The sequence below is a fragment of the Mya arenaria genome, chromosome 6 (genome assembly GCF_026914265.1).
Source record: "Mya arenaria isolate MELC-2E11 chromosome 6, ASM2691426v1".
Lineage (NCBI taxonomy): Eukaryota > Metazoa > Mollusca > Bivalvia > Myida > Myidae > Mya > Mya arenaria.
Genome location: NC_069127.1, coordinates 60,576,617 through 60,599,906, shown reverse-complemented (window position 1 = coordinate 60,599,906; position 23,290 = coordinate 60,576,617). Strand labels below are relative to the sequence as shown.

The window sequence follows — 23,290 nt, the reverse complement described above, 5'->3', positions numbered from 1 at the left end:
TTGAAGAATTAATCAAGTTTGTAGAAAATTTAAATATAAGTGAGATTTCTAAGCTACGGGAATATCGAGAGCAGGTCGTCAAATATTTTGATGAACGCGAACAAGCTCTCAATAAAACCATTGACGAGATTAAAAAGAAGGATAAAACACTCCTGGACTCCCTGAAACCAAGATGTGACAACCTTGAGACCAAGGTTCACGAAATCAAATCAAAACTAGAAGCACAAGAACACAACACCAGCAAGTTATTTATAGAGGCACAGAGAGTCAAGCACTCGCTGAAGAAATTGCAATCAACGCTGGCCGAGATTAACAATGCGAAGATTCATCACCAGTATAATTTGAAGAAGGACCCTGTAACTGACGGGTTGTTGGCATCGAAGACTGGCCTGGGTACTATCGAAGAGACAATATATTGCAGAGGTAATGCAACAGCTTTAAGTATTTGTTTTAGTTGTTTTAACATCATTAAGAATGAAGATATAAACAACAGGTTAAAATCTTCTTATTACACTGTTTGCTGATAAATAGTAGTCTTGTCCTAAACAACCCTTATAAAGATTCAAATGTAGAAAACTTGCATTGAAATGTTCCCAAATTCTGTGATAATTGTAACGCTTGTTTTCATTTTACATAAAAAACACAACAGAATGACCATATATCACTCACCCAAATACCCTATAATTTTGGCTGAATTAGTGGCAATGAAATATTATAAGATAATTCAAAAACCTTTAACAAACATTTTGACCAAGTTTCGTGAGGATCCAGGGAAAAATGCATAAATAATCTCTTCTTATATTGAACGTTGTGACCTTTTTTGTATCAGCTTGATCCATATTCGACATTAATCCTGGATAATCTTAACACAATCAGTTTTACCAGGTTTTATGTAAATACCTAGTTTTTGACCTATTATGACATGTATTCGTTCCAGACCGAGACGTTATCAAGACAACCATTATGACTAAGATTAGATAAAAACCAACTTCATTTTGCGTAAACATGGTTTATGTAAGATTTGATTTAGTCACCTAGCTTTTTATCCGAAATGACTCATATTCAAAATTTATTGAAACTTCATTATCACAATCATTCTCATTATGTTTCATCAAAAACAAATGACAAAAGCATTAATTAAAACAATTTTTAATTAAACAACGATTTTCTAAGATTTTACCAAATGACCTATTTTTTACCCGAGATGACACCAGTTCGAACTTGAATAAAACATTATCGAATTAATCATCCTGTTCAAGTTTGACAAAGATCGGATGTAAAAAAGTCCTTTATTACGTAAACAGGGGTTTTCTTAGATTTGACGAAGCAACCGAGTTCTGACGTGAAAAGAACCAAATTCAAACTTATCCGAAATTTCATTAAGACATTTTCAGCAGCACTGGTCTACATTTGCGACCTCTAGAGTGTTAACTAATTATTGACGACGGACGTCGGCAACCTACATACCACACACAATGTGTACAAAATGTTCAAAAAATAATTATATTAATTATATTGGTTACATCAAAGCTGTAGCTAATGGGTCTTTAAACTGTTATTATCTATTCATATGATAAAATACTGATACAAAACTCCATCCATCATATAGTCAGCTTTAAAATGATAAATCAGTAAATAACATTATATATTGGTAACATACTATAACTAAATTGAACATGAAAACTAAAGTATTCTTACATCTAAAAGAGCTCACGGGCCTTCCACGGTACAAAAGTGGGTGGGGAAGGCCAAATATTAAAAGGTTTCAACAGTTCATGTTTAATTTAGGGTTGAGGAAAGAAAATTTGATCAGATTTTAGACATAAAGCATTTGTATTTATTCGGAAAAGTCAACAATATAATTATGTTTTTGTGGCAAAATGCCCCAGACAATTATCAATGTCTTGATGAAATATGTTCAAATAAGAATGATATTCAATAACATTATTAATAAAAAAAGAAGAAAACAAGTGGATTTAATTAACTTCCTCATTACAAAAATGCAAATATCATCCTTTATACAGCTGCATTCATCATGATTTGGTATTACTGATCTTTTATTTATTTTGTAAAAAGACATTTCCAAAAAATTGTAAATGTTGTTTTGATAAAAATTTTCCTTTGTAAAATTTGCTCAACTCCTTATTACTACATATGTCGTAACGGATATATATATATCACGCTTGCTCAATCTTGATCGTCAAAACTAAATAAAACTAAATACAACTAAATAAATTAAAAAAAGTGTTTTGGTCTTTCAAACGACTTGTACTGTGGAAGGCACATTACTTGATGTGATTCATGGTTACATTCTTGTTTTATTTTCAGAAATGCAGATTTTAAACACTGATCAAATGCCCATTGTCAACATGACCGACCCAATTCCAGCCCCAGACATTCCTGAAAGTTCTTCATTAAACTGCGATGGTTGCGATTGTTGCAGCGAGATCCGCATACTCCCTCTGTCCGATGATGACATGACCGGTCGAAAGTTCACTCCATCCCAAGACATCCCTGTCAGGTCACCATATGACACTGATGACTGCTTGGTGACCAGCATGCTTCTCCTGTCTGAAGACAGACTGCTACTGACTGACCGTAAGAACAACACAGTAAAGCTTGTGGACACGAATACTAGCAGTCTGGTGTCCCAGGTCCAGGTACCAGCTCCATGGGGCATGTGCCTCCTCCCTGGAGGCAGGGTAGCTGTTACTTCTGTTTTTGGAATAATACAGTTGCTGGAGACACAGGGGGAATTTACCCTTGGGAACAGCATCAACGTGGATCAAGACTGTCGAGGTATTGGTTACCATAACGATAGCTTAATTGTCTCATTCAGTACCGGAATGGTGAAGAAGATGAACATGGACGGGAAAGCGTTGAAGAAGGTGTCAAACAAATGGTTTAGCAACCAATTTCAATATCCTTGGTGCCTGACAAAGGTAAATGAAGGCCAGGCAGCAGTCTTCTATGTTTCCGACTATGAGAAACACACAATTACCAGTCTAGATATTGACCTGAACATCCTCCAGACATTCAAGAACTCTGCGCTGAATGCACCAACAGGCATTACTGCGGTTGGAAACCAGCTACTCGTCTGTGGTTTATATAGTAACAACATTATGTGCCTGCACCTGCCTAGTGGCCAGATGACCAAACTACTGGGGAAGGGGGATGGAATATGGAAGCCATACAGTGTCTGCTACAGTCAACAGCAGAAAAAGTTGTATGTTACCCACCACAACAAGGGAATCAATGCTAGCACTGTTGTAAAGGTGTATACAACGAGATAAACGTTTCAACAGATATATATTCTTTGAAAGCAGCTGATGATAATGATAATGAGTAACAGGGCTTTGAATACCATTGTCATAAACATGCTACTAGGAATAAAGACTATTTTGTGTCAAAATACACCTTGTTATTTCCTAGGTATGTTTATGAATAAATACCATGATAGTCAACCGATAAATTTAAAAAAAGAAAGGTCTATTTTCATGATATTATATATATTCATTTTATCGTCCGCAACTTAGTCATTGTAATTCAACTGTTTCATTGTTATCGTATGATAACTCACTATCTTCTTTTTGAAGAACATATTAGACACACTTCATGCACTTCAGTGTTCATATCTTGCTTCTATTTGATAATTGCATTATCTAATTGTTTTAAATTTAATCGAGTATTTCAATGTAATTGCAAGCAATAGTTGTGTTGTCACTACTGAAGAACAATGGCTTTTATTTTTAAAATAGTTTATACATTGTAATTGTGTATAAGAATGATACTGATCTAGATTTTGGACCAATCAAATGTAGCGTAAGGTGAATGTTGAACAGAAGCTTTCTTCTCTATTCTGTATATTTTTTTGTGTGCATATATCATATGTCTTCTATTCATGTAATGTTACCTTGTATGCAAAAAACTAATGTTTATGCTCAAACTGTATACACAATGTACCTGTAATATTTAAATAAATAATGTTTAAACCAACATAAGTCCTGATTTTAAATGCATGTGACAATGAATTGTTATGACTGACTTGTTTTATTTTAAATAAAGAGGCAGCAAATGATTGGCACTTGTAAAACGTAATTTCCCTTTTGCTAAGTCATGGGCCATAACTCTTGAAAGAGAAAGTAATATGTCACACAAATTAAAGGTGCATAATTTACCATGCAGACCAACATTCATATACAATTTCATGAATGTAAATGCAATACCTTTGGATCTTGTGACAAGTTTATCAAACCATGTTTTTCTAAGTAAAGTGCCATAACTCTTGTAAGACGAGGTGAAATGTCACAAGAATATCAGAAGCACAATTTACCTCTAGTTCAAGTGTGCTGCGTAATTAAGGACAACAATTACTATTGTTTCGAATAGGTTTTAATAGTGTAACGTTAGTACGACGTTTTAACCTGAATAGAAGCGAGACATAGTATAAGTCAGAAGCAAGACATAGTATTAGCCTCAATGCTTTCTTCTCAATTCTGTTTACACTAGGGTTTTGTTTTGATTATGCTCAAAATTTGTTGAACTTAACTAATTGTAAATATTATATCGAAATAAATATTGTTTAAACCAACCTGAATAGACAGTTGTTCCACTCTACAAACAGCAAGTAGTAATATACTTGCACTAAATTCGTTCCCAACAAACAGAACGGAATATCATTGTCGCACTGAAGTCGTTCCCAACAAACAGAACGCAATATCATTGTCGCACTGAAGTCGTTTCCAGCAAACAAAACGGAATATCATTGTCGCACTAAATTCGTTCCCAACAAAATGAACGCAATATCATTGTTGCACTTAAGTCGTTCCTAACAAACAGAACGCAATATCATTGTCGCACTGAAGTCGTGTCCAACAAACAGAACGGAATATCATTGTCGCACTGAAGTCGTTTCCAGCAAACAAAACGGAATATCATCGTCGCACTAAATTCGTTCCCAATAAACAGAACGCAATATCATTTTCGCACTGAAGTCGTTCCCAACAAACAGAACGGAATATCATTGTCGCACTGAAGTCGTTCCTAACAAACAGCAAGTAATATTACAAGAGCTGTCGTAAGACAGCGCGCTCGACTATGCCGCTTTGACTTGGAAGTGAATACAATAACGATGTAATATGTGCCTGTCAAAACCAATAAAACAATCAACTTAAAGTGAACAAGAAGCACGAGTGACAAAATCCGGTTTTTAATGATTGGCAGCAGAGATTCAGTTTCAACTGCTTTCTTCTATTTTTAGGTACAGTGACCTTGATTCCATACGCCCCAAACACAATCCTATGGAAGTCCCTTTGAAGGCCGAAAGGCAATCCATGAAAGCTCTGCATAAACTTGTCCTATATACCAAATTTTGTCACACTATGTCAACCCTTACTTGAGTTATTTAGTACTAAGCATATTTCTATTTTTAGCAACAGTGTCCTTGACCTAGACCATAACTCTAGGGGCCCAAAACACAATCTCAGGAAAGGTCTCTATAAGCTCTTCCTATATACCAAGTTTGGTCACAATATGTAGACCCTTACTTAAGTTATTTAATACCAACCCTTTTTTATTAATACTTACCTTGACCTTGATCCTAGGGGCCTCAAACGCATTCCCATAAAAGGTCTCCATAAACTCCTCGTATATACCAAGTTTGGTCTATTTATGTCAAACCTAGCTAAAATTATTCGATACATAAGGTGACTTTGACGCTGCCATCCCACCAGCCCACCCGAACAATGACGCAAGTCATTCAAATACCTTGTTTTCCCTTTATGAAAATGTGGTTAAGAATATAAAAGTGTGCCTTTCAAAAGATATTAAAAGAAAAATTAGTATTAAGTGCATTGCATGAAGGGTATACAAGTTTTTTTATTAATATCCAAACTTGCCCTAAAACTTTAACCTGCCCTAAACCTTTAACCTAAGTCAATCAAGGGCCATAACTTGTATTAAGGCTAATATGGAATTATGTAACCTTATTATGTGATGGTCCTGAACAACTGTGCGAAGTATTAGGTCAATGGAACTAAGGGTATAGAAGTTATTAATAAATATCCCAACCTGCCCTTAAACTTTAACCTAAGTTCCATAGTCAATCAGGGGTCATAATTTGTAAAAAGGGTAATATGGAGTTATCTAACCTCATGATGTAATGGACATGAACAACTGTGTGAAGTATTAAGTCAATTGAATGAAGGGTATTGGACTTATAAGTGAAAATCCCAACTTGCCCTAAAACTTTAACCGGACGCCGACGCTGGGGCGAGTAGTATAGCCCTCCTTATTCTTCGAATAGTCGATCTAAAAATCGCACTGCGGTCATCCACAACAAACAGCAAGTAATACATGGCAGTCCAGAGGACGGCATTATCCCCCAGCGTTGATTTCTTTGGAACATTTTGTTTTTCTCTGAACCTGACCTGTTACGTTGAATCTAATAAACTTGTACACTACCACTGGTCAAGAGTTCGGAAATAGGAAATACAAGATGTTTGGTCGGTAACCTGAATATTCTTGGAAATATAAACATGTTATAAAAGGATATTTGTTAAACTTATTCAGATTGTGTGTAGTGTAGAAGGGTTATTTTGGCTAAACATTTAAAGATGCACTTATTTCCTAATAAGATTTAACACTATTGATAACATTGTTTTGATATTCAAAAAGATGAACAAATATCGAAAACAATGGTTCTTATGTAGTTTTCCGAGTTTAAAACACGGATTTCTACATTATGAGACTATGGTAGACCACAGTAAATCTTTTAGCATTCACCAATCATTTAATATTTTTGCATTTTCTGCTATTAAATACACAGTTATAATCTTGTTATTAGTTATTAATATTTTCAATAAATGCATTATTTAGTAAGTAGTTCAAGGTTTATCAGTCAAAATGTATGTTTGTTATACATGTGTATGTATTGATTTTAAATGAGAGCCACTTTAAGGTAAAAAATTCTGCTGACACATGAATATGTATTTTCATGTATTCTTTGAACAAGTAAGCAAGTTTTTAAAAACAATTAAAAGTTATTATGATTATAAAATCATTTTTTTTTAAAACAAGAACACTTTTGTGAATTGGTGAGTAAGTATGTTTATGTATTCTTAAAACAAATACAAATCCGATTGAAACTGATGAATCATAGAGATTCAAATCGGTTTAATTGCACCAATTAAAATAGTTACCAAAGCCACATATATGTATGTTAGGATATTGAAGAGAACGATGTAAGGTTTTTTGCTCTTATCAATTTAAGTCCTACAGTAGTGCAAGTGTATGTTTGATATTATTTAAACCACACTGGTAAAATTGGTCCTATCAATTAAAAATTATTTTAAATGGTGAGCTTGTATCACAATTTAACAACAACCAATTGTGCACTATTCTACATACTGATGAGAAAATATCCAACATACCAAAATTAACTATTAAGGTATGGACCCGGGTCAAAGTCACTGCACATCGTCTCAAAGAGGACAACATTTGTACCAAGTTATAAGATAATCCACCAATGCATAAGCAAGTTATAGCACGGACAAAAGAATGTGTACTGTGAACTTTAAATGTCTCGTGCGACCTTGACCTTTGAGGTATGGACCCGGGTCAAGGTCACTGCACATTGTCTCAATGAGGACAACATTTGTACCAAGTCCACTGTGATAACATTGGAGGGATTGTGTGAAAGTATTTTACGTTACTAAATAGAGTAAAAGTATATTTCAATATAACATTTATATGAAGCCACAAGATATCTGAAATAATGTCCAACCTATGACGGACCAATGACGGACAGATGACTTCAGTTACATAGGACCGATATTGACCCGGTAGGTTGCAGACAAGATATCGGTCAAACTTGTAAAAGGCAAAGCGATATCAAATAAATATGTGGAATATATCGGTCTGATATTTATGCGATATGGGATTGCTAGCTGGGCAGTATCCAAACAAATTAAAGCTCCTGAAGCACTGACACCTTTACTATAATAAGATGTGCTAAATTCATCAAAATTATTCTGTATAAATCTATTTGAGCTCCAACTTCACCCATTTTCATGTTTTAGTTTTGTATGTTAGGAGTATCAGATGTTCGTCATATCATTTTATAACTGCATATTGTTTAACTCTGAATGCATATCCAGAAAAACATTGCTATATTATTTCATATATATATTGTGTTTAGGAGCAATATTTTGTGGAGCTACACGCGACAATTGTATTTGTGGCAGTACGTGGTGTATAACACGCATCTCCAATTAATCCCCAGATGTCGATTGTTTAATTAATAAATGATATTTTGTAAAGTTATTGTACTAAAAAACTGAAATAATTTCTTTCAATACCCTGGTTTTCAGTAATGTCAGTCGAAATGCCTTTTCTCGCAGCATTATGTTCCCGAATGTCGTCTAAATATGACTTAATAACTAAACACAAAGACACCAGCAAAAGCAATATTAACTAAAACTTCAACAATAGTATGGTTTGTCATGCTTCGATTGCGACCCGAAAATATGACCTTTTAGTACTTTTATTTTGTAATTAAGAAGCAAAAATGTACAAGTACATGTGTAATAGTAAAATTATATATTATCACATCTTCTTCGCCATAAAATTATCTTTGAGGTATTCACCCTCAAATCAATAAGGGTTATCTTATGGTTAGGGCATATATGAAGATTCAAAATCCTAGATCAAACTTGTTGCATGTTTTTGTCCATTCAAGACCTCGTCGTTCAAATGAACGGCCGACAATCTCACAGGCGGGTGGGTGGACATTTTTTTTATAGCCATTAACATGTACTTACAAAATATATACACGTTTTAATCTATTTAAATGAACAACATAATGTGATAAGAGTGGTGTTTTAATTGATCAAATATATGCATAATGATGTACATGTAATTGTGTCTCCCATAACATATTTGAAAATTACATTTAGTTAATTTCAAAGGTCTCAGTTAGAACACAAGAATGCTTTTCTGATTGCAACACTTCTAATTTCAGCGTTGAAGTTGACGGGTATTTTACTCCCATATCTCATTTCAACGACAAAAGCAAGAACTCGGTTCAATGCACTGGTCAATTTACTGCTGTGATCAGCGTTTCCGTCTTCCTTCTTTCCAGACGCCGTTCTTTCCGTTGACTTTGCTACAGCATCATGCAAGCATATAAGAGCTTCAATGACTTCTTTCGATTCTAGGCTATAGGTACCCACAAACTTAGCAAGCAGACCCTTACCAGTGTCTGATAGCATTTTCTCATCAATGACACTCACAACTTCATCAATTATGCCACCATCTAACTCCTTCACACTGTTAGCAACATTGAGCATCCATCTTAAAACAATGACATCAACCAACAGACTAGCTTTACCGGTTGCAATATCCGACGTTTTCTTCCACAACAGAACTATTTTCATCAATGTCTCAACTACTATCTTTTCTTCATCATTTAGAGTGGAGTCTGAGCCGCTAGCAGTATCATCGACATCACCATCCACTTCCATATAGGTTCTATCATTCTTTTCATCAACATCTACAGTGTCTTTCATTTCAGATTTCTTCTGAGAAGATATCAAAACCACATCTGGATTTAAGTGAACTTTTCCCTTCCCTTTCCACGAAACATGTTTGCCAGTTTGCTTTTTCTTCGTACTATTGCCGACTATTTCCAAAGCTCTACGTGCAAGGCTCCCTGATAGATTTGATTTGATCCATTTTTGTTGACATTGGAACAAGATCATCAAAATATCCCCATGGCTAGCTAACTGGGTCACGTGACCTCTGGCATCGTGTGATAGTTTTGCCAACTGCATACAAACACATAATAGTGTTTCCAAGTACTGTTGGTGGATGTTTCTGGAAACATTCCTGAAAGCAGATAATTAATTACTGTAGATAGTTTATATATTCTTGCTGGTTTGATTGAGATAGATCAGGACGCAAATTGAATACCTTGCGAAATATGTACTTAGTGACGTTTTCCGATTACTAAATATGAAACATGGCTATTACTTTTACTTTCAATTATCCGCAAAGCAAAAGAAAAAAATGTCTAAGAAATGTGGTAAATGTGGCCTTGATTGAGATTGTCAGATGGATAATCATTTTAACATATTATCTTGGACTACTTAGTGTAACTAGTGATCGTTTAGCTGAGCGCATGACTGTAATGCATGAGAAACACCCAACGCTGTTCTTCCAAGTCAGAGAAGTTTCATGGTTTTGTGATTCAATGTATCAAAGTTACACATATATACTTTTTGTTAACTAATGGACTGATTGATCTTCGAATAGACAGATTTGTGGATGGAAAGATGAAAAAAAAACAACAGTACTTCACGTAAGCCCCATAAAAATAACATATTTGTATTGTGATTATAATGTTGTCCAAAAAATAGTGCAACAATTTTAACCTGTCAAAAATGTGTGGCAAAAAGGTGATCTTACGTGAGAGACTGCAGCAATGTGTGTAGGATAGCAGCCATCTGTGAACAAACCGCCAATGACACAGGATTCTCCGACTTTTCTGATGGGCGCTCAAGGGAATCCCAAAGACTATGTACTAGTCCTGTCACTGCACTTACTAGTTGTACTTTCTCAGTGATCCTGAAGTAAACCAGAACGGTTTGTCAAAGATGATGTTTGGTGTGCCACAAAAGCACGACTTAGTCAGGAACATGTGGAAATATTGAATAATGGTGAGTAACTAAAGATTAGTCCACTAGCGTTTAGGTGTTTTTTTTTCCATTTAAATGGCCGGCCGATAGAATGTCATATAGCGAATAAGTATTATAGAGGCTCTGTGAAAATGACAAGAAAAGGACCCCATTCGTTTAAATACGAACAAATACAGTTTATCACTCACAGATTGTTTGCTGTGTTTGCCAGCCAAACCAGGAATCCGTGGTTGTTACACAAATCCTTTGCAACAGAACGTTCCGCGCAGGCTCGGGTTAGAAGATTCACAATTTGCAGCTGTAATGAGATAGAGTGGAATAGTTGACAGACACGTGACAAATGACCAAGATTTTGCCTTGTCGGAGTGACTTTGAAATAAAGCTGCCAAAGCATATGTTTTTTTACCTCACAACGACTGATTCAAAACTCGATGCATTGCAGAAACTTTGCTCACCTGCATACTGTAGTCTGACAGACAGGAATCAAACACACCAAGGAGCATCTTGAAGGCAAAGCGCTTCTCGAAGATGCGATAATCTGCCGTCTCCCGAAGACCGTCAACCATAAGGGATAAAATCCATTGCCTCTCCTCACGATGCTAAATGATAGAGATGGATGTAATAGGAAGCGCTTAGCGATAATATAATCGCAATATTAATTCATCTTATGCATTTTTATAGGTAGTATTTAGTCTTTAACATGTAATTTCTTTGTTTTATTATGAATAGCCTACTCTATCCCCACTGCCACTCCTATTAGCGGTGCTATATTATAAATAATTTAAATAAAATGGAAATACATATATATCTATAACATTTCTTGAAGTATGAATGACATTGAGTCCATAGCATGCAATCGTATAAACTGATTGTATACTACACTCAAAAATACAAAATGGAAATGAAAGCATGTCAATACCTGCAGAGCTGAGCTATTAAATAGTTTGAAAAACTCAGGAATATTCTGCGTGTCCAATCTTGGTTTCAAGAGCAGGAAAGAGTTCATTATCATGTACATGTGCTCGTCTGAAATTATCATACAGGTATAATTATGTGCTCGTCAGAAAGTTTCATCATAAAAAAATGTTTGTCTCAAAATATAACCTATGAACATTGTGGGTAAGGGTAAGTTTATCAAATACCCAGAGAAAAAGACATACATTTATTTGTTGGACAGTTTAAAAATTAGATCTAGTTTTCTTAAGATCACTTTAACATACATAATAAATTATTATGTATGTTAAAGTAATAATCTATTTCTTTTTTTTGAAGTGTTATTTAAAATAAAACGAAAGCTAAAGAAGCTTTGTGAACATGCAGATTCTATTTGATACTGATATTATAACACTGTTGAGGCGGTATTACACACAAACTGTTTAAGCGCATGAGACCGTATACACAATTTTAGGAGTCTTGAGTCAAAAAGAAGACAAGTGCATGGTGAACATTTCATTGCCAAAGAGCACATTTAATGCGAATTAGTTTCAACAATATAACTAGTCAGCATGTTATGCAATTTTTCAGAAACTCGTACTACTGGATCCAAAAGAACATTCATTGTTACTTTCTCCTTATGCCTGAGTCTGACGGACTTCCAAGCTCTAAAAGTGGAAGTCTGGCAAGAAAAGAGTAGTCGCGGCCACTCTGACTCATGTCAACCCTGCTAGTGGTTTACAACAGCTAAGAGAAATATCGTGTATTTTTCATGTTTTTGCATTACGCAATGGCAAGGCTTGCCGATTCCAAGGCTTTAACAATACCTCATTTGCTTTCTTCTAATTAAAAATAAAAATTGTTTTGAAGTATCAAAAGCGCATAAACTAACCTGGTTTAAGCATAAGTGTCACAGCTCTTGCCAAAAACTGTGTAATGATGGAGGCCAGTTTTGTATTTCCTGCGGGAAGACTGTTTTGGACGATTTCTATAACGTACATCAATTGCTCTTTTTCAGGTGTCTTAGCAACCGTAAGATGCCCCTGGAATTTGTCTAGCACATGTAGCGCAGCACTGCGCATGTCTGTGTCATGACTGGATAATGCAGCTATTACGTAACCAAGGCATTCACTTTCTACAAACTTTCGGCAGTCTATTATATTGGCTGAAATTGAAAAGTTTAGATTCCTTTTCTTATCAATAGTAATAAAAGAACACGTATCCAAGGAAATAACTTAACTTTGTTGGAGTAGACTTGAAATTAAGCACAATAAGTTAATTCCGAGAACAATAAGTTCATTTCGATTGACATCACCTATTATACTACTTAAAAAAGTTCTTTTAAATGTATGTATTTCGATGAAATATATATATTATAAACTTCTATCAAAAATAGTTCCTAATTCTCAAAACATTCTTTAGTCCCTTAATAAAACTGATGAGATTAAGTATTTTGAATAAGATGAGAATTGAGCTCTGTCAAAGCTATCTAAAGGGAGACGGGCTAGGGGGCCATCTTGTTACCAAGCATACATCAGAGATAAGGTTGTTAAGTTAAATATGGAACAGGTATAACAATTTAAATTGAACAATTTTCATGCCTATCAAATAAACTTTGCCAACTATTCCGAAATATCAACTCGAAAAAGCGATCAAACGATTTGTGCATTAATAATATTGTATTACGTTCTTTAATGTCATACCTGGTTCTAGAAGATGACTGAACAGTGGAAGCAGGAAACCTGGGTCGTAACAGTCCTCACGTGACTTCAAGTCTGCAGCATCACATACAAGGCTTCCCTGAAATACAAAAGCAAACTAACCTTGATAGAGGTTCTTGGAACATTTGCAAGCGTGTCCTCCGTCATTCTTATATATATCACGAACACTACAAAAATACGATCAATCCTTATATTTACATTGTAATTAATAATTTATCACGATTACAAACTAGTAAATTGTTTTGCACTTGAATATGTATTCTTATAAAAATGTTATCAACTATAAACGTTTGTATGTAAAAAATCGATGTTTGTAACGTGGTATATCATTTGCTAAATGACGCAGCCCTTATCCATTCCGAGCGAAATATTGAAACAAACAATGATTTAATATATTATACTTAATAAATATAATCTTTTATCTCTTTTAAATGGAGCATGGTTGTACATATCAGGGAGTTGACCCATTGTAATATATTTTTAATTAGCTAGTGTACATATAACCTATATTGAATAAGAAGCAGATGAGCAACTGGCTCTATACCTATTGATATGAACTTTCAAGAGAATAACAACTAAAACTCATATAACTGTAAATGTGTCCACACTCATAGTCGATATTCAAAATAAATCGGACAACATCATTGCGATAAATGATGAACATTGTAATATAAATAAAAACAAGAGCTGTCACAGTATGTGACGAATGCCCCCGAATGTGACATTGACCTACAAACAAGGTCAGTACATGAAAAGTTGATCTTGCCTTTAAGTGTCAAATACATATGGCAAGTTTATTAAATTGCCTCTGAACATTAAAAATACCACCCATACTTTACAACCTACACTGTTATTTCCTTATATTCAGAATTCCCTTGTGAATAAACACTTAGTGTATCTTTCATCTTAGAGGTAGGGACATGGGTCTTGCACACGACACATCGTCTTCGTATGTGGAACACATGTAGCAAGTTATTTCAAAATCTGTCCATACAAGATAAAGTTACAGCCCGGACACGACAACCTATACTCTATGTCCTTGTATGCAGCACTCCATTGTGAATAAACACAAAGTGTGACCTTGACCTTTGAGGTAGGGACACGGGTCTTGCACGCGACACGTCGTCTTGGTATGTGGAACACATGTGGCAAATTATTTTAAAATCTGTCCATACAAGGGAAAGTTACAGCCCGGACACGACAACCTATACTCTATGTCCATATATGCAGCACTCCATTGTGAATAAACACTATGTGTGACCTTGACCTTTGAGGTAGGGACACGGGTCTTGCACGCGATACGTCGTCTTGGTATGTGGAACACATGTGGCAAGTTATTTTAAAATCTATCCATACAAGAGAAAGTTACAGCCCGGACATGACAACCTATACGCTATGTCCTTATATGCAGCACTCCATTGTGAATAAACACTAAGTGTGACCTTGACCTTTGAGGTAGGGACACGAGTCTTGCGCGCCACACGTCGTCTTGGTATGTGGAACACATGTGGCAAGTTATTTTAAAATCTGTCCATACAAGGGAAAGTTACAGCCCGGACACGACAACCTATACTCTATGTCCATATATGCAGCACTCCATTGTAAATAAACACTAAGTGTGACCTTGACCTTTGAGGTAGGGACACGGGTCTTGCACGCCACACGTCGTCTTGGTATGTGGAACACATGTGGCAAGTTATTTTAAATATGTCAATACAAGGGAAAGTTACAGCCCGGACACGACAACCTATACTCTATGTCCTTATATGCAGCACTCCATTGTGAATAAACACTAAGTGTGACCTTGACCTTTGAGGTAGGGACACGGGTCTTGCACGCCACACGTCGTCTTGGTATGTGGAACACATGTGGCAAGTTATTCTAAAATATGTCAATACAAGGGAAAGATACAGCCCGGACACGACAACCTATACTCTATATCCTTATATGCAGCACTCCATTGTGAATAAACACTAAGTGTGACCTTGACCTTTGAGGTAGGGACACGGGTCTTGCACGCGACACATCGTCTTGGTATGTGGAACACATGTGGCAAGTTATTTTAAAATCTGTCCATACAAGAGAAAATTACAGCCCGGACATGACAACCTATACTCTGTGTCCTTATATGCAGCACTCCATTGTGAATAAACACTAAGTGTGACCTTGACCTTTGAGGTAGGGACACGAGTCTTGCGCGCCACACGTCGTCTTGGTATGTGGAACACATGTGGCAAGTTATTTTAAAATCTGTCCATACAAGGGAAAGTTACAGCCCGGACACGACAACCTATACTCTATGTCCATATATGCAGCACTCCATTGTGAATAAACACTATGTGTGACCTTGACCTTTGAGGCAGGGACACGGGTCTTGCACGCGACACGTCGTCTTGGTATTTGGAACACATGTGGCAAGTTATTTTAAAATCTGTCAATACAAGGGAAAGTTACAGCCCGGACACAACAACCTATACTCTATATCCTTATATGCAGCACTCCATTGTGAATAAACACTAATTGTGACTTTGACCTTTGAGGTAGGGACACGGGTCTTGCACGCCACACGTCGTCTTGGTATGTGGAACACATGTGGCAAGTTATTTTAAAATCTGTCCATACAAGAGAAAGTTACAGCCTGGACATGACAACCTATACTCTATGTCCTTATATGCAGCACTCCATTGTGAATACACACTAAGTGTGACCTTGACCTTTGAGGTAAGAACACGAGTCTTACACGCCACACGTCGTCTTGGTATGTGGAACACATTTGGCAAGTTATTTTAAAATCTGTCCATACAAGGGAAAGTTACAGAGCCGGACGGACGGACGATTTTAATATGCCCACCTTCGGGGGCATAAAAACTACCGAAGTAAATAGAGCTATGTAGTAAGAAAGGAATGTTTTGCCAGAGACGTACCTGGAGTTTTCTCCTCAGAGGGAAACAAAGCGTGGATGAGTGAAGTTTATTTTTGTCTACAAGGGAAAGAACTTCTGCCAACCCCGGCTGTTTCAGGGATGGTCCAAGGGAGCGTCTCAAACTGTACAATTCAATACCCTTTTCACCCCATATAAACGGCCTGAAATTATGAAATGTTATATTTTTTATATTAACAACTATAAGGAAATATTTTATACCCCACGATATTTTTAATACTAGTACATAACCAATTTTTTAAAAGCCAGGCATTCTTTTATTTGATATCATTCCTATTAAGAACAATTTCAATTGTAATGTATTATAATCGATACAATACAAATGTTACTTAATACAAATACATGCCAAAGCATTATTTCAATTCTATAGTTTACAGACCTACGTGTGGAACAGTAATAGGTTAACAACTAATGATGCTATTGACTAAAGGTCAAAGATATATGCGCAGCAATTTTTTTAAGGAAGGCTATCTTTTTAACAAATTACAAGTCTTCATATAAACATACTTAAAATTTGAGAAAGGAATTTCATTCTTCTCGTAAAACTGCATCAGCTTCAAGATATTCTGGTCTGAAATGCAAAAAACATTTACATAGTAATCAGTTGCTCTAGGTCAAAGAGTGGCATAAAGATGCATGTAACTGGTTAAGCAATTACATTTGCATGCCAGGGGCACGTTTCAACAAAGATATTACAATAGTCATGAAGCGAAATGATCTTAGTTTTATGTTTGTGTTATTTGCCTATGTGTTTTTGAACATTTGCCTTAGTGGAAAACAAAAGTATCACAACATATAAAGAGCTTTTTATTTATTGCATACTTTGATAAGATTTACCTTTTTCTTTATTCAGGATTGTTGGGATAAGAGTGAGGGTTGTGCACGTAAACTGGTTTAAACCCCCAGTAAATATACATTTTACTGACCGTTCCAAGACGGTACCTAACAATCCTTGATAAACATAACTAGTTTTTTTATATAGTATATATATACACTGTGCTGTTTGTGGAGTTTTGTGCTATCGTTCCATGTTTCTTGTTTGTGTTTTTTTTGTTTATGTTTTCTGTCTTTGGCGTTTACCCTGTGCCATTAAAAGGGGTTTATGTTTGACTGAGCTTGTTTCTGTAGTTTTTCACATAAGAATGTTTTTAACAATTGCTATGAACATAACTAATTTACCATTTATGACTGATTTAACGAATAGTAAGCATAAACAAAGCTATTGAAAAGGTATGGAACAACGGGCGGTCCTCTGATTTTGAGTCTGACACGTAAACCACTTAAGATTCCGCCACCAAGAGATTCGATCGTATTACCAAGTCTGTTAGACGAATTTACAAAATTCATACCTGTCAATGACAGCGAAGCCCCGTAAGCCCCTAGTAGAACACCGACATGATCTGTTTGGCATGACGACGGGTTCAAATCTATCAGGGTCGTCAACAAATCTACCAGACACCCTGAAAAAATAAGAGGCTTATTAGTTATATTAAACACTCGTTCAAGACCAATAGGCTGAGCTATCATTTTTTTGTTCAAGCGCAGCTTCAACAAAATGCTTATTTCAATGATAAACCATCATAACAATTATAAACTAGAGCTTATTTATTTATTTATTATTTATATGTTGTTTTTTTTCGAACAAGAGCTGTGTTAACACAGCGCACTCGACTATTCCCAGCTTTGTCTTTAAAATGAATACAATTATGATGTAATATCTGCCTGTCGAATGAAAAAAAAAGACAAATTTAAAAGTAAACAAGAAACGCCGCAAATGCGAAGCAACAAGGTTTTCAATGATTGACAGCTTTTAAATATGTTACATATTTAACAGTCAAATACATATGACCAACTACAAATCAAAACAACTATTTGCGTTTTATCTTGTTATACAATAGATACAAGAACATTACATAACACTTTTTAATCAAATGTGAGTGGGTGTACCATCACTTATTTCCTGTTTGAATAGTTCATATGGAGACGTAAATAACTCGAGTTTGATAAAAGGTTTGAGAATTTTACTTTATTTTACCAATATTTTTATTGTTTTTGTAAAGTACTTAAGCCTCATAGCATTATGGAACTTCATATTTTTTTTATATATATTCATATGCTTAATTGTACAGACTGATGTTTAGTGAAATAAATCTCATCTAAAACTCGAAATTGTAAGTAAGTAACAATAAGCATTATGCAGGGAACAATGTCGTTTAGTATGCTGTACTCATCGACGCAATATCATGTTAATTTCACTTTTACTTTCACTGATGTAGAAATATAAATTTGATATTTTCACTGCTCTTTTAAGAGTTTGGTTCCCGTGTTACAAAATAGAAGGAATAAAGCGTTCACTATATACGCTTAAAGATGCACTCTTACTCCCCAAAAAGATTTAGCACAATTAATAACATTGTTTTAATATTCCAAAAAGGATGAATACATGTCGAAAACAATGGTTCTTATGAAGGATACCGAGTTTATTTTTGAAAGAAATGCACATAAAAACGCGGTATTCCTACCTTATGAGACTAAAGAAGACCACAGTAAATCTTTAAGTATTCATCACAGACTCATTTAATACTTTTGCGCTTTCTGCTATTAAATACACGGCTACAATCTTGCTATCAGTAATTAATATTTTCCATAAATGCATTATTTAGTAAGTAGTTAAAGGTCTATCAGTCACAATTTATGCTTGATTAAATTAAATTTAAATTTGGATAAGAGTGTCACTTTAAAAGTGTATGAAATGACGTCACCAATAGGATGTCATGCCGTTAAGTTTATCTCAAGACATTCCAACTAACGCCAGTTTACTTTTTTCCCATTATTTAAGCATAACAGTAACGAACATTAATTGAATTTCAGCGAAAATCAAAATTGCGACACTCGTGAAAATATTGCTTTCCATGATTACTCTGTGAAATAAATTTTGATCTCACAAAGAAATCCAACAAATATACTCTCTAAATAAATTATTTCTACGAAAAAAATACACTCTTCTATATAATTTGACAACAGTAGGCACAGTAAATATGTTCACTTGTTTGGTATCTTAAGCACACAATGGATGCAGTCCCTGGAAGAACACTCGAGGCAGATGGCTCCGTCCTGGATGCGACATACTGCCAACCCTGCTACCAGGCGGACAGGGAAACTCTCACAGCCGAGGCCTACTGTAGTGCCTGCAAGGAGTTCATGTGCTCTACCTGCACAAATGTACACCGGAAACAAATGGTATCCAAGTCCCATATACTTCTTGACAGGACCAGCATGCCTACTACCATAATAGGCTTTTCGACCAAAGAAGAGAGCACAGAACCCTGTGACAAGCACCCTGGAGAGCTCATCAAATATTACTGCCCGACCCACCAAACTCTTAACTGCGGACATTGTTTAGTTCTTGGTAAAATATCCTGCAAACAGGAGATTATTTCTGAAATTTCTCAAACCTTTATAGATGGTCAGGGGTTGAAAGAAATAAAACAGGGTCTTGCAAAGTTACTAGACGACATCGCTGCCTGTTCTTCTGATGTTAAAGAATTCATCACGTTTGTAGAAAATCTAAGTATAAGTGAGATTTCTAAGCTACAGGAATATCGAGAGCAGGTCAACAAATATTTTGATGAACGCGAACAAACTATCCTTAAAACCATCGACGAGATTAAAAACAAGGACAAAACACTCCTGGACTCCCTGAAACCAAGATGTGCCAACCTTGAAACCAAGGTTCAAGAAATCAAATCAAAACTAGAAGCACAAGAACACAACACCAGCAATTTATTTATAGAGGCACAGAGAGTCAAAAAGACGCTGATGGAATTGCAGTCAAATATGACCGAGATTAACAATGCAAAGACCATTCACCAATATTCGTTGAGGAAGGACCCTGTTACTGAGAGGTTGTTGGCCTCGAAGACTGGCCTGGGTACTATCGAAGAGACAATATGTTGCCGAGGTAATGCAACAGCTTTAGGTATTTGTTTTAGTTGCTTTAACATCATTTTCGGCTTTCACTTGTTTATACTTTGGAATAAAAAAGAAAATAACAGGTTGAAAGCTTATTATTACACTGCTTGCTGACCGAGACTATATCAAGACAATCATTCTGACCAATCCTGGATAAAAAACAGCCTTATTTTGCGTCAACAAGTTTAATAAAATATTTTATCTAGTCACCTAGTTTTTTTTTATCTGAAATGATCCATATTCGAAAATGATAGAACCTTCACATGAACAACTATTCTCATAATGTTTCACCATGATCAAATGACATAGGCAGCCTCTATTAAGTGAACAACTTTTTTCTAAAATCTAACCAATTACCTTGTTTTGACCCGAAATGACCCAGGTTCGAACTTGATCAGTATAATTATTTTGCTTTAGTTTGGCAACAATCAGAAGAAAAAAGCAGACTTGATTAGGTAGACTAGTTTTTTTTTCTAAGATTTGACATGATCAAACCGAAAAGAACCAAATTCACTCCTATCCGAAATTTCATCGAAACATTTCCGAAACCACTGGTCTTCAATTGCGAAATCCACAGTATAAACCAATTGTCGACGCCGGACGCCCGAAAAACCACCTACCACAATGTTTTACAAAACTGTTCAGAAAAGTTTTACACTTTTACATCGAAACAGCAGCAAATGTGCCTTTAAACTGTTATTTTCTATTCATACAATAAAAATAATGTTCCAAACATTTGCCCAGACACACAAAATCCCATGATTTATTATATAGTTCGCTTAAAAATAAATAAATAAATAACATGCACTGTGGAAACAAAAACAATTTAACTATATTGCACGTGAACACAAAATTATTCTTATTTCCATTTTTTTTACATTTATCTGGTTTATGGTACCATGAGTGTTATAATTCCAGGAAAGCAGACATTGGACAATGATAACATGACCGGTCTTACGTTCATCCAAGCCCATTCAATCTCTGTCAAGTCTCCACCAGACACAGATGAATGCAGGGTGACTAGCATACTTCTTTCGTCCAATGATAACATGACGGGCAAAACTCCAGACATCCAAGTCAAGTCTCAATCAGACACCGATGACTGCAGTGCGAGCAGCATACTCCCTCTGTCCAATGATGAGATGACCGGTCTTAAGTTCACTCCAGCCCCAGACATCCCTATCAAGTCTCCATCAGACACTGGTGACTGCTTGCTGACCAGCATGCTCCTCCTATCTGGGAACAGACTGCTACTCGCAGACCGTACGAACAACACAGTGAAGATTGTGGACCTGAATACTAGCAGCCTGGTCTCCGAGGTCAAGGTGGCAGTTAAGCCGTGGGACATGTGCCTCCTCCCTGGAGACAGGGTAGCTATAACTTCTACTGTTGGAAGCATTCAGTTCCTGGAGAAACAGGGACAATTCTACCTGGGGAACAGCATCAAACTGGATGAAAATTGTCGAGGTATTGGTTACCATAACGATAGCTTAATTGTCTCATTCAGTACCGGAAAGGTGAAGAAGATGAACATGGACGGGAAAGCGTTGAAGAATGTTTCAAAGAAATGGTTTAGCAACCAATTTCAATACCCTTGGTGTCTGACAGTGGTAAATGAAGGCCAGGCAGCAGTCTTCTATGTTTCAGACTATGCAAAACACACGATTACCAGTCTAGATATTGACCTGAATATCCTCCAGACATTGGAGAACCCTGCGCTGCATGGACCAACAGGCATCACTGCGGTTGGAAACCAGCTACTCGTCTGTGGTTTATATAGTAACAACATTATGTGCCTGCACCTGCCTAGTGGCCAGATGACCAAACTACTGGGGAAGGGGGATGGAATATGGAAGCCATACAGTGTCTGCTACAGTCAACAGCAGAAAAAGTTGTATGTTACCCACCACAACAAGGGAATCAATGCTAACAATGTTGTAAAGGTGTATACAACGAGATAAACGTTTCAACAGATATATATTCTTTGAAAGCAGCACAATGATAATGAGTAACAGGGCTTTGAATACCATTTTCATAAACATGTTACTAGGAATACAGATTTTTTTGTGTCAAAATGCACCTTGTTATTTCCTAGGTATGTTTATGAATAAATACCATGATAGTCAACAGATAAATTTAAAAAAAGAAAGGTCTATTTTCATGATATTATATATATTCATTTTATCGTCCGCAACTTAGTCATTGTTATTCAACTATTTCATTGGTATCGTATGATAACTCACTATCTTCTTTTTGAAGAACATACTAGACACACTTCATGCACTTCAGTGTTCATATCTTGCTTCTATTTGATAATTGCATTATCTAATTGTTTTAAATTAAATCGATTATTTCAATGTAATTACAAGCAATAGTTGTGTTATCACTACTGAAGAACAATGGCTTTTATTTTTAAAATAGTTTATACATTGTAATTGTGTATAAGAATGATACTAGATTTTGGACCAATCGAATGTAGCGTAAGGTGAATGTTGAACAGAAGCTTTCTTCTCTATTCTGTATATTTTTTGTTTTGTGCATATATCATATGTCTTCTATTCATGTAATGTTACCTAGTATGCAAATAACTAATGTTTATGCTCAAACTGTATACACAATGTACCTGTAATATTTGAATAAATAATGTTTAAACCAACATAAGTCCCGATTTTAAATGCATGTGACAATGAATTGTTATGACTGACTTGTTTTATTTTAAATAAAGAGGCAGCAAATGATTGGCTCTTGTAAAACGTAATTTCCCTTTTGCTAAGTCATGGGCCATAACTCTTGAAAGAGAAAGTAGTATGTCACACAAATTAAAGGTGCATAATTTACCATTCATATGCAATTTCATGAATGTAAGTGCAATACCTTTATCTTGTGACAAGTTTATCAAACCATGTTCTTCTAAGTAAAGTGCCATAACTCTTGTAAGACGAGGTGAAATGTCACAAGAATATCAGAAGCACAATTTACCTCTAGTTCAAGTGTGCTGCGTAATTAAGGACAACAATTTCTATTGTTTC

At 35.7% G+C, this 23,290-nt stretch overlaps 2 protein-coding genes across 2 annotated transcripts; one reads left to right on the top strand and one right to left on the bottom strand.

The window, feature by feature from the left end:
- Positions 1 to 8,526: 8,526 nt before the first annotated feature.
- Positions 8,527 to 18,520, bottom strand: LOC128237957 (nucleolar pre-ribosomal-associated protein 1-like). The gene is made up of 11 exons (XM_052953532.1): positions 18,517 to 18,520; positions 17,639 to 17,749; positions 16,797 to 16,860; positions 16,273 to 16,432; positions 13,331 to 13,427; positions 12,520 to 12,792; positions 11,614 to 11,720; positions 11,150 to 11,293; positions 10,883 to 10,992; positions 10,465 to 10,623; positions 8,527 to 9,885 (listed from the first exon to the last, which is right to left on the bottom strand). The coding sequence occupies exons 1-11, from the start codon at positions 18,518 to 18,520 to the stop codon at positions 8,970 to 8,972; spliced, it is 2,145 nt and encodes a 714-aa protein (XP_052809492.1). The 3' UTR covers positions 8,527 to 8,969.
- Positions 18,521 to 19,358: 838 nt separating this feature from the next.
- On the top strand, positions 19,359 to 22,222 carry LOC128237956 (uncharacterized). The gene is made up of 2 exons (XM_052953531.1): positions 19,359 to 20,250; positions 21,180 to 22,222. The coding sequence occupies exons 1-2, from the start codon at positions 19,359 to 19,361 to the stop codon at positions 22,220 to 22,222; spliced, it is 1,935 nt and encodes a 644-aa protein (XP_052809491.1).
- Positions 22,223 to 23,290: the final 1,068 nt, after the last annotated feature.